General features: G+C 38.8%; 1 protein-coding gene across 2 annotated transcripts in view; it reads left to right on the top strand.

Moving 5' to 3' along the window:
- LOC102682150 (synaptotagmin-like protein 2) overlaps nt 1-13336 on the top strand; it is a 156602-nt gene that overhangs the window by 95659 nt on the left and 47607 nt on the right. For both annotated transcript variants that reach the window (XM_015359851.2, XM_015359859.2), the window contains exon 7: nt 8749-10131. In XM_015359851.2, coding sequence (XP_015215337.2) covers nt 8749-10131 — 1383 coding nt within the window. The remainder of the gene's footprint in view (nt 1-8748; nt 10132-13336) is intronic.

The following is a 13336-nucleotide window of genomic DNA, read 5'->3' on the forward strand; positions in this document are numbered from 1 at the left end:
ATTTAAAAATGTGCATAATCAGAGTCTTTAATGGATTTAGGCACGAAGTTCCAAAAACAGGGCAATAGTCTTCTCCTCTGTAACACCATATGTATGTGTGCCTGGTCTTTGGCTAAGTGAGATGGGGTAAATAAGGTGATTCTCAGTTTATGAACTGGACTACACACATTCAGTAAGTCCCAAGCTAAATGTGCTCAAGTCTATTTAACACCTTAGAAAATAACTCATTAAGTATGTTGTAACAGCAGTCTGATTTGATTGCACACAGGCACATATCAATATTGCAGCAGCAGAGAAAGGATCAGCACTGAGGAGTATTGCACAGCTCTAAGAAAGATAGCATTTATGACATTCCTAAAGTGCCTTCAATTGGAACACAAGGTTAAATGTAAAACCTACTGTAGGAGTGTAGAACTTCACTCAAGAAACACAGCGAAGAAGGCTCCACAGCCGAAATGTTACGTTTCTTTTCTCTTTTCAACATGGAATAGACCTTGTTCCTTTGCAGCCTATGCATGCTAACGCAGCCACCTTCTTGAACTATTTAATACAAGACAGACATCTGTGGAGATGCACATGAGTAGTATCTGATTGTGTTGGCAAGTTTATCTCTGTTTGATCGGCATAGCATGAAACCCAGGTCAATGATAGCCAGCAATCTGATCGAGAGGCAGGATGTAAATATCACAAGGTAGAGGTTCCAGTACAGGACCTTGTGGAACACCCGAGTAACCTGGACAAAATCTCCTTTTAAATTAGCCACAATTTGCTAATCGACTCCTGGTATTCAAATTGGAAGCCAAACCAATGAAGAACCAATGATCCCTTGATACTTTTCTGTGCAATACAAATGCCATCAGTAACATTATCAGAAGCTACACCGAAATCCAGAAGAATGAGAATAGAATAGAGTTTTTTATTGCCACACGTCAGTTGGTGGAATCGGCTTTCAGTACAGCAAGATGACACGGATAAATCAGACATAGAATATACAGTGTATAATACTAAAAAAAGAGTTAGAAATTGAAATGCAGACACAAGCAAAACACATTCATGTAAACACTAACCTTACATTTGGCAAACAGAATTGTAAACGAGATGCTCATGGGAGGGAATGAAGCTGAGGTTGAAGCAGGTGGTTCTTGAAAGAATTGGTGGTGTTTTCCCAAAGGGAGGAGATGAAACAGATTATGAGCTGGATGACAGGGTCTGAAATAATCTTGTAGACACGACTGGAGGTACGGTTTGTGTAAAGGGATGAGATGGAAGTGAGTTCACAGCCTATTATTTCTGAAGCTTTGGATGCAATCCTTTTCAGTTTTCATTTTGAAAAGCCATCCAAATTCCCATGCCAAATTGTGATGGAAGCTGTCAAAATACTATGAATCAAGTATTGAAGTTGCTGGTTCACTGTTTCTTTTCTTGCCTGAGAAAGTACATTCTCTGCTGTGCTTTCTTAACTGTATGATATGTTTTGGTTCTCCATTTAAGATAGTCATTTATGTATGTTCCCAAGAATTAATGGAATTTGTGATCACTATAGGGCCATAACAGGATATTAGGTACTGTATATGAAGATGACCTGAAGATGATGCATTCAGGATTCATGATTTCCTTAACTTTCTAAACTCTGCTTCAAAAAGTTCAATGAGCTTAATAAATGCAAGATGTATAAAAAGAAATAAAACTCTTCAATGATCTTTAACCTGTATTTACAAAATGCAAAATAAAAAAATAATCTGTGCTCTTAAAACATGATTTTTCTTGCTAAAGCGTTGCAGATTCAGTCAGCAATTCTTTTATATTAAATTTCCCAGATCTGCTGACATTGAGGCAAGTCCAGCAAGTCCCTCTTGGACCCCTGTTGAATGCAAACATGTTTCAATCAGTTTTAGCTGTGAGAACCATGCTCTCAACTAGCTATGGAAACTGGCTAATCATTTAAAGAATGCGTAGTTCTATAAAAATGTACAGAAAACATTAGTTTATTTTCAGTAACTACAGTAGTTCTTCAGCAGTGGAACCCAAGACCAGAACAAGGTCCACTAACCAGGCATTTTTGTCCCTTGTTAATTCCCTTTCAAGTACAAAATTCTTCTTGATCTCTTCTCTCACAGCCCCTTTAGAATTAAGTAAACAGCTCAGTTTCTACCAATTGCTTTTTTATAATTTTAAGACTTCTGAAGTCAAAATACAAATGCATCTCCTATGGACCTTATTCCTTACATGTAAACCAGTTATAAGAAAGAAAAAATCATAATTATACAGCCTACAGTATATACAGTATATATTTAGAAAAAGCTAAGGTTTAATGATGACTAAAGATACTCACATTCTGGGTTTAGAAATCTGAAAGACGCTTTCTTGCAATATCTCGGCTCTCTGACAATAACACAGGCAGGAAGAGGAAGAGCAACAAGAAATTGGGTTCCCTTGTGGAACGGAGTGACATCGCATGGTGGGAAATTCTTATCTTGCGCTCTTGTAAGCATATTTGACATATTCATGAGTTCTCAGGTGTGTATAGAGAATAATTATACATACCCCCTCTCCTTTCTCATATGTAAACTGAAATGATAACTTCAGATTACATTTAATTTCTGCAGTTCACTGGTTGATATATATATGGCTGTAAATTAATTTGTGCCAGTTGTTGGATGATACAGTGTGCAATGATCGCAAACATATTTTAAATAACTGGGGTTAACATTTCTAAATAATATGCCATATTCAGATAGTTATGAGCATGTTCTGCTGAATTGGGATCTGGTTAAGATGAATTGGGTACAAATTGCATTTTAAAGGTAGGTAAACAAGAAAAACACTCCTAATGTTTTAGCATTGCCTGTGTATTTTTGTGCCTAGCATTACAATGGGTTTTATCCTGTATGTTTGATATTTATGTATGCATGGTATGTATGGATCACTATAAGTACATTTAAATCAAATCTGGCTCACCATGGCCAAGGGGTTTGATACCCCTTTATTTAACAATTGGAATACTATACGAGTCACAAGTTTGAGGACCTTTTGTGTTGTGTGCATTAGCAATGGTAATCAACACTCCACTATACCAAACTACCAGTCGTTTGTACTTTGGTTTGTACTTTGAATTTACAAGTTTTCCATCATTTAAAACCCAGCCACAAAAATAAATGCAACCTCAATGGAAGACTGGATTGATAAAGCAGTAGTGCAAGATCACTTAACATGCTGGAACTTCCCTGAAAAGAACTCAAACAGCAAACTGTATTTCCACCAGCATTTTCTTTAATTACAGTTTGTAAGCTTCCTCGATGACTCAGTTGCCAACAGGTGTTTAACTTATGTATTGCACGTATCTGTGTGATACAGCCTTCATTGGGATACCTCGGCATTTGAGGTAACACACACATGGTCAAAGAGTACATAGAGAATATATATATTTTTCCATCTCACTGTGCATATATATATACAGTGAGATGTTTTTCTTATTATATGTCGATTGCAAGTTATTTTGACAGTTATCGGTCTGTAATCTTGAGGGTTTTGAATCATTATGCGTCATGTAGGTCAGCACCTGCTGCTTAATAGGGCTAAGCACTGAGATTAAGCTAAATATTTGTAGTGTTTTATTTCTGTAGTAATTATAATCTTTCTGGGGAAATTTAATAACTACATACTAAAACCAGTGTAAATACAGTAGGACCTGAAAAGCACAGGGAGACCAGAAACCAAATGAAAGTTATGTGTATATTAAGAATATAATCTAAATCATTTTGTGGTTTCATAACAGGGCATGTAAATCCTGAATGTGCAATTATTCCTTGGTCCTTGGTCCCTTTTAGTTGCCAGCAGGCTGCTGTTACTTCCACACTGTCGCTCAGAAACTGAGACAGCTGTCAGTCACTGTGGAGTCCTGGCACAGCCCTGAGCACCTGCCACATTAGCAAGACTCTACTGTGTAGAACAAAACTGACTTAAACTACTTTTATACATGTATACGTAAGCTTTTCTATAGCTGTAAAACTAAACATAAAGTATGCAGTTATTTGATACACAGATATTCCTAAAATGTACAGTACTATTGTTGAAAATATGTACAATAGGTATGAAAATAGTTCCACTGTTGGATCTATGAGTTTTCTTTTATTTCTGTGTATCTTGTGACCACGGTTTTGAGACCCAGTCCCAAAGTGCTCGCAGATATTTTTTTTCAAAGAGTGATTAATCCACATCAAAACAACCAGGTCCTGACTGCAGTCCAGCCATCAATGGCAGAATGTGCCTCTCTGGAGTGTGGCAAGGGTGATTTAATCCAGAGCAGCTTCTACCTGGATATCCACATGCTCGAAAACGGTAAAGATAAAAAAAAACTCAGTCACGTACTGTACCTCCATTGAGGAAACAAAGCATGTAGGATGGGGTGGTGTCCCACTCTTGTGTCTTCTGTGTAGAGAGGCTGGGGATGGGGTACCGTGCTCTTGACATGTCTGGTATTGTGATACATCCTCAGCTCTCCACCCCTGGGGAGTGGTGATATCCCATTGCGTGGTGGATACTCCTCAAAACTAAATGGGATCCAGTTAATTGGGAGTTCTAAACAACATCAGCTGTATATATATTTTTTAAATGAGCAGCCAATATGAGTTGGATTTTCAGGGATATCATCTAAAGTTTGATCGCTGTGGATGTTTCGGAGTTGTGTTATTTTACTGCAGGTAAATAGAATGAAAAATGACTGGAAAATAATGAAACTTTGAATAATGGAAGGGGCTACGAGATCTTGCATCTCTTTATTCGATAACTACAATGAATGTCTTGTTTCTGGCTCTTCTCTTCTGTACATTTATCTGTGTACAGCCTTTACTTCAGTGGTAACCTGGGCTGTTGCACCATCTTAAACTCTCTTTACTTCCAAGGCTGAGTGTATCTATTATAACAGACCATGATAAATCCATGTTATGCTGCAGAAGGTGACATGTAGCACCACTAGTTAGAATACTATGGACACAGCCAGCTTTAATTCTGTGGACATACTGTACATGACCTTAGATTCAGAAATTCTGTGTTTACTTTAGAAAGAAGGTTTTGGAGAGAATTGCCTCTGGTGGTCCCTATCAGGTTTTTAATTTTTTTTGTTATTCATTTGTTAACTTTTAAGATAAGATAACTTAATTGGCCATATACAATTTCTTGCATTAGGAATTTGTCTTTTTCACATACCCCAGCTTGCTCTTCATGAGACACACAGACAGGGAGAGAAGCTGGGGGTCAGAGCACGGGGTCAGCCATTTATACGGCGCCCCCGGAGCAGTTGGGGTTAAGGGCCTTGCTCATGGGCCCAACGGAGTTGGATTCCTCTGCCAGCTGCAGGATACAAACCAGCAACCTTCCAGCCACAGGTGCAGATCCTGAGGCACAGAGCCACCACTGTACCCCATAAATATTCAACCATAAAGACCAAGAAAAACTTTCAGAAGTTGTAGTTGAAGGTACAGATTAGGAATAAAAGCTTCTGAAACACCCTTAGACACCCACAGTGCCACCACACTGCAATTGTATAGATATAAACACAGTATAAGTTTAGAATAACTAAAATTACTGTAATTATCACAATGTTTATGGCTATGCAGAAGATCTCTTGTAAATTGTTCAAATGAAACTCTTCAGTACAAATATTTAAAAGCCTGGTTTTTGCCTTTTCTAGTAATCATAGGATTTTTTTGTGTGTGTGCCACTCATCTGTGGCAGTTGCAAATTCAGTGGTTATGGAAAACCAGAAAATAACTTTTCTGTCACAGCACAGCTACTGTAGGTAGACCAGATCTGTCAGCCTGCAGCTCAGATACTTTTCCATTAAGGAAAGGTGCTATGTGAAATTGTTACAAGCTGCATAAAATGTCAGTGGTGTACTTATGTCACTTTATACCTTAAGAATTGGAATTTTTAATGTTTCCTTTCCAGTACACAATTTGAGAAAAGTTGTTACTGTAACTCTTATTTTATGTACATACTAAAATAATCAATAAAGCATGTATCCTCAGTACATATGCCAACGATAGCCAAATGTTGGTGATCTCGTATTCAAAACTCTATTTTCCTTTTATATGAAGGAAAGTTGTTACATTCTCCTTTAATTGACATTTCATGTTTTAATTCTTTATAAAAATCACTTATGGAACTGAGGTTAATTTTTGATCTGCTGAAGAAGAAATGTGAATGTGCATCAGAAAATTAACAATTAATCTTAGGGTAAGTTATATACATTTATAGTAATGGTCACTGGGATTTGAATGCCTTTCCTTTAGGCTACCTTTCTGTTTGAATGTGTGCTGCAGTTGTCCCAGTGGTTTGTTGTATTACTGCGGGATTTCTCTGCCAAGTGCACAGCTCCTATCATCCTATTCTTATGTGAGTGGAAAGCTGATCTGAGCAACACTTGCCAATTCAGAACTGGGCGAGAGTCCCACAATCCAAAGTTAAAATGAAAATGGAGTGAAACACATTTCTACCCCGATCTACCTGCAGAAAACAGAATACAGTACCATAAATGGAAAAAACTGCAGAAAGTACTCAGCTGTTGAGTATACACACCCTGGAGTATAAGTAGCTGCAAAGCTATTAGACTTCAATATGTTTAAATCAGCCTTGAGGGTCTGTATTTCTAGCACAGACAAATCAGTGTCAACCTCATGCAGACATTCTGAGAAGAGGTTACAAGTTGTTTGTCTAAGTAGTCTTCAGTTCAAGTCTTGGAAATCCGTTCTGGCCCATTAGACATGTACTGTGTTGAAATGAGTAGTTTAGAAATCGGGGTACCCTTCAGCCCGCAGGGACTGGAGCTGTGGGTCTCTACCCCTGGTCCCGTGGGAGCCCATGTCTTCTTATTGTTGTTCTAGCTGAGTTCCTAATCATAGGCTAAGTGATTTTAATATTCTGTTTGAGGCGAACTGCAAGATTTGCTTTAATCTTTTTTAAAGTTTAAATGGGATTTGTAATTGGTATCAACCGTGTACCATCTTCTGCGTTTTTGGAACATTCCTCTTTCAGGTGTGTTGGCCGAGTGTTTCATATTGTGACTCTGCCACTTGTGTCTTCATTACAAGCATTGCCAGTCTTGAGACACACAGTAGATGATCTATAAGACTAACTTGATTTGGCTGTTCAGCCCTGTCACGGGAGACCCCAGCAGTTGAAGGCTGTGGCATGAGACCTTAGAATTAATTCTGTACTCTGTGATCTTATTTGCCAGCCCATGAAAGATCCCATGTCCTTGTTTTACAAAAATATTGCAGTAAAACAACATTCCTGAATTGCCTTAAACAGGTTCTGCGCCAGGTATGGATGACTTTCAGGGTGGGATTGCTGCTTTCATCATCATTGTGTAAATATATTGCTCCCATAAAAAGGCATAGAAAATTCTAGCATTTTTTTTGCCATTTTAGTATTTGTAAAATAATCATTTTTTCTTGTATATCAAGATAGTTTACAGTTTTTGATAGGAGAATTACTACGTTATGAAATATCAAAATTGTAAATGTCATATCTTCAGTTTTGATTTTCTGAATCTCCACTGAACAGTCTTCTCAGTGTTCCTTGCTGGCTTTTGCTATTGTCAGTCATGGTCTCCCACTCCAGAGCTCATGCTAGCTCAGGGATCTCTGGTCCTTTCTTCATTGGTTTGCCTGCCAGGAGCCAGTTTGTAATTCTTGACTGTTTTAAATCTTTCCCATTTACTCAAGGTATACCACTAGGTCCTACACCGAGACCTTTACTTTTTAGTGTTGCTCCTAGTCCAGATTAGCAACCATCATTATTGCCTCATAACTACTAGATTTACTTGCTGACCAAGTGATACAGTATGTGTACAGTATACTAAGGTGTCATCACAGTACTTTACAGGTGTCTGTCTAATAAGATACGAATGGCACAGAAATGTCTGAACTTTCTGACTGTCAGAGACAAGACTGCTTTTGTTTCAAAACTTAACAGGTATCAGTTGACATTGAGATACAGTATGGAAGCAGCAGAACTTTAAAGCTAAACTGTGATGAGACTAACCTTATGTGTCTGACTCTTGCCTTACCTGCCTGAACTGAAATAATGACTTTATCTGCTAAAAGTTTAGACTGCTGTGATGCCTTACTTAGTGGAGCATTTTAAGGCACTGGATAGGCTTTATTATGTCTGCAGCTTGTGTGATCTCTGAAAGTTGTCTGCATCAGCACGTACCTTTCATCTTGTGCAAATTGCATTGTTTCCCAATATAACTGGACCATGCATTTCTCCTGCCATAAGGAATTGAATGGTCTAGTTCCTGCTTGTTTTAAGGAGTTATTGCCTATTATATGTGACCATCTGATTTGGAACTTCTTACTCTGTCAAAGAACAAGCTCCTTGTGATGAATTATAGAGCTTTCTTGTACATGTATGGAACTCAATACCCAATCTATTTTCTAACTATTGACTTTTAACTTTCACTTATGTACAAATATTTTTACTCACACTTTTGTATAAATTGGTTTGGTTTTTAATAGTTATTTGTTATTTTCTCTTTCTACTTCTGTGTATATTGTGTGGGTGTTATTTTGCTTTGACTTTCTTGAAAACCGCTGTTAAATAAAATTGTATTATTGGTCTTGCAACCTCACAGCAGAATCTTGTTTTCTGGACTGTTTTAAAGTCAGTCCAAACTTAATAAGAAACTAAAAGTCTATATATGCAACAATCAAATAATAATCAAATCTATTCCATTTTGTTTTTCAGAGAATGCTACTGTGGACCAAACGGGAAAGGAAAATGTGCAATGCAAATCTAATACAGAGAGCACAGTCAGTAATGACCAAAACCAACAGATTCCTGAGGTTCCAAGTACTACCTCTGCCCTTAATAGTTGCGGAACAGCACAGATTGACAACCAGACATTAAAACTGAGCATGTCTATGGAAGACAAAGTTGGTGATGCCTCACAATATAAGTGTCAGCTGTCTCCACCTTTGGTATCAAAATGTGGTTCTCCAGAAGAAAACAAACAGGCAGAAACACTTGAAATCTCAAAGGAGTCTGAAAGCACCCTGGAACCTAGCACACTGTTGTTTCTGAGCCCTGCTTTTCAAGAGGAGAATGCCCTGGGAAAGAGCGCCGGTAAGAAACTGGTGCAGGAAGAATTCTGGGTGAAGACAGTAACTGAAATAGGGGAGGTGGAAGAGTCCTTTACAGTGAATGAGCGCAAGCCACAAGCCACAAGTCAGGCTGGGCCTCGTCAGTCTTGTCAGTTGGAAGACACACATAGGTGTCAAGATTCTTATAGTTTTCCTGAGCCCTCTAAAGGTTTATGTTATGGTACTGAGATTCAAAAACCTGTGAGTCCTTCTCCTAGTTCAGCATTGGGAACTGGGACTAAATCTGCCCGGTTAGTTCCTTGGGTAGTAATGGATTCAGCTGAAGGGATACAAAAAACACGTCTTGACAGTGCAGTTCTCAAACACGGTGAGGGATTTTATGCAAATGAATGTCAATATAAAGACCACATTGCAGACAGTGATCAAGAGGGAAGATCTTCCCTTCTGGTGACAGGGGATGCTAAAACTAAAGCAACAATAGACATGAGCTTGGAAACAACAGGTGGCACCCCAGGGGAACAGTCTGTCCAAGGAAATGAATCCTCAACAAAACTTCAAGATCATTCCCTTCAAGGTATGCATTCTCTTGATGTTTTGGAGTTTGCTTTACCAAGTGCACACAGCACACCAGAGAAAGAGATGCCATTGGAAATGAAAGGAATCTCCAGGTTTAATCCAAGTAACAGCTTCAGTGAATCTGACAGTATTCAGAGAATGCGATCGGCAGAAGAGGAGTTTAAGAGCCTTCAGGAAGATTCCCCTCGATATTCTGGTATTGACTTTTCAGATGTGAAACAGGTGCTATTTTCCTCGAAGCTGGATGATTCCGATATTCCCCCCGAGGCCTCTGAAAAGCTGATAAATGAGGAAACAAAACAAATTGGAACTTATAATGTACTTGTGCCTGAATCCATTCCTGACGCTTCTCAGTACAGCCTGGCAGATAGTTCCCTGATGCCACATGTCAGCATGCCTGAAGAAGAGCAAACAGTGAAGGTCCCCACAATATTGGTTACAGAAGCTGCAGGTAAGACCATCTTTTCTTTTTGGAAGGGTGTGGATATCCCTCAAACTGTTGGACACCAGGAATTAGTACTGCACAGGGAAATGTGAGAATGGAAATTCATGTCGTTGAAAGTAATCAATGTTTAAGACCGCTTCTTCAACTTTTTGTAAAGGTAGTTTCTAGGGGAGATGCTATTTTTTTTAAACATCCAGGATTGAATGAAACCAGCAGATGTGGTAGAACTACCTGGGAATTGCAATCACAATATGGTGACTGTTAATTGATAATTGATGGATAAAAGATAATGGATAATTTATATCTGTGAAAAATGGAGAGAAGACATACACAGTCCGTAGAAGAAAAATTGTTATAGAGTACGTTACTTCAGAAATGTCATGTTAAAGGTTCAATACACATTAAACCCGAAAAGAAATATGTCTCATAGTAGGAAATTATGGTCTTACTCTGTGATACTGTTTCGATGAAACAAGCAGCTAGCATCCAAGGTTGAAATGTGCAGTCTCTTGCTTTGCATTTGCTTGCCCGTTTTGTCTTGCACTTTGAGCATACATGCAAATAAACATTTCATTGCACTTGTGCATATGACAAATTAACTGAATTGAACTAATGCAGGAATATCAAAGTCCTTCATTTACCCTTTGTTGATGAGTTTCATACTGACATCATCTTAGACACTGGTGCTCGTGAAACCTCAGTTTTAGGAAGTTCATCTATGTTGGTCACTGAAGCTCTTTCCCACAATACGCAAAGTCATTGAAGTATCCTCTTGCAGCCATATTTATAGGCAGTCACGTCTTTCCAGCATTTCTATGCTTGACCCAAAGCATGCTGGGGTGTTCTTTGCTCACGGTAATATACTTGGTGTCCCAGTTGTTTCCGTTTACCATTGTCCGCCACTTGTAGGAGTATTAGTGGACGTGAAAACACAGCATCATGGTTAGATCTGTGGAGCTTAGAAGTACATCAGGATCAACTAATTTTATTAAGTTGTGGTTTTTGAAAATAAAATAAAATTATTATGGAATAACTCACAGTAAAAGTCAATTTAATTAATTTCAGTTTCACCCCCAAGCGATATTGTGTGCTCCAAGACCTTGATCTCATGGCAACTTTTTGAAATGCCACCAAGTAAGCCAGAAAGAGGTCTTTTCCATCTTGTTCCCCCGTGTGACCACTGTCATTACTTCGCTGGCAACGTGGCGTTTAAGGGAGATCCAGACTTAAAGGTTATCAGGCATAATCCCACAAATGATAACTTCACGGCGCTGCTCCTCAGCGAATCAGAGATACCAGATGTTCACAGGCACGTCAGCCGTGAATTGTCCCTTTTCATGACCATTTCGTACATTTTTGAAACTGTGACTTGATACTCTGACTCAAGTTTTGAAACTTTGTCATTTAAAATACCACTCTTTTTGTCTAATTTGGCATTTGGAATTATGTTGATATATGTTGATAATTTTAATTTTGGACAGTAACGATGTATATCACGATATATAATTTTTTAATAGAATTTTCACTAGAAAATAATCATAATTTCAATAGAAATGTCATGCTTTAAAAGGAGTACAAGACTTGGATAGTAAGTTTATATTGCCTGGAGTTATTAGATTATTATTAACTGTTGGTTAGCTACTGTGTTGTTCCTTTAGTGTTTTTGAAATTTCACATTGAAGTAATGTGTAATGTCCTTCCACCGCTGGCTTTTCTTGTCATAAGGACAACGACTAGTTAATGACTCAGGCAGCAATGTCTGAGCTGTGTCTTTTCACACCGACACTAGAACTACTTGATTCGGAGCGCGGTCTCATACTTTCCTCATATTCGCATGCGTGCTTCGTCTTTAAGTGATAGAAGAGGTCACTTGTTAATTACTGCCTCTAGCTAAAATCGTCACCCGACATAGTTTGCAGATAACCGTTTTCTGCTCGTGGTCCAACTTTTTAAATCCGAACCATTTCCAAACGACCGACGACACACCCTTCTTTTTAACAACTTCGTGGCTTGTTCCCGTCTCGCTAACGCTGCCTCTCTCCACGTCTCCGCGTACGTGTTGGCAGACGGGAGCACCAACCACGTGCGTTTGTTTTCACGGAAAAGGGAAGAGGACGCCCGCGTGTTTTTATTGGCTACCATAACCTCAAACGCTTCATAAACGTTTGACCCACTGAAGATCAATCATTCTGAACCAGATCAGATTTCCAAATATCAGCAAGATGAACATTTTCAGAATTGTATAACTGGAGCTAAAATACGGCAGAATTTTTAACTGTGACGGGTCAATAGTAAAAATGTCCAAACCCCATTTTGCGACGATGCTGGCAGTGCAATCTATGTAAACATCAAAATCCATTCTCTACCTGTATAAATGGTATAGCCGAATCCATATCGTGGCACATATTTTTACTGGTACACCGTCTATACCGCCCACCCCTATGTTGATTTTTCTTTTAGAAACATTTTATACATTTTTAAAGCCATGTTGTATTTAATATTGATATGGAAAGATGCTAGCAGGAGAATAAAATGCACTTTGGATTTTTGTTTTACTCTAAACTGTAAGTAGTCACAGCTTAAATTACAAATGTATTTACAACCTTATTTACAAACTTTAGACGTATATACCTGCTTAATATAACTCAGGTAAAATTGAATTATAGGAAAGCAGTGATTATTTTATTCTAGTAGTATATCTTTTATAAACCTATTACAGAAATAGGGTGCGTTAACTCCAAAGGCTCAGCTTTCAAGAAAAATGTGATTGTTAGCTCTTCGGGAAGTTCCTATAGCAGATTTGTGCAATAGGACCTTGTTGTATCGCCAACCCCACACATTCTCTCTTATGAGACTAATCTGGAAGCTCATTGCCATTGCCCAACAGGAATGAGACCGAACTGATTTGCTGGGATGGGCAGGTCACACTCTTTCACGGGGTGCTTCTCCGAACCTGAGCAGTCCGTCTCATTATGCACGCTGCCGGGTCATTCTCCGAAATGACGGCCGTCATTCTAGCAGCTCCTGCTCAGTAGAAACTCTGAGTTCTGCTCTCTTAGGCCGGTTCTTGACCATTCTCCTCTGTGCGTCTTATCGACTCTGCCGGGCCATCGCCACTCTAAGTGGCTTCGCATCATTCACATCCTTTGGATTCTCTGGTTGTTCCTTGAGAAGCTTCTGACTCCTGGCAGAAGCCAGGTTCTGTGCCCAA

The sequence above is a fragment of the Lepisosteus oculatus genome, chromosome 2, assembly GCF_040954835.1.
Source record: "Lepisosteus oculatus isolate fLepOcu1 chromosome 2, fLepOcu1.hap2, whole genome shotgun sequence".
In the NCBI taxonomy this organism is placed as follows: Eukaryota; Metazoa; Chordata; class Actinopteri; order Semionotiformes; family Lepisosteidae; genus Lepisosteus; species Lepisosteus oculatus.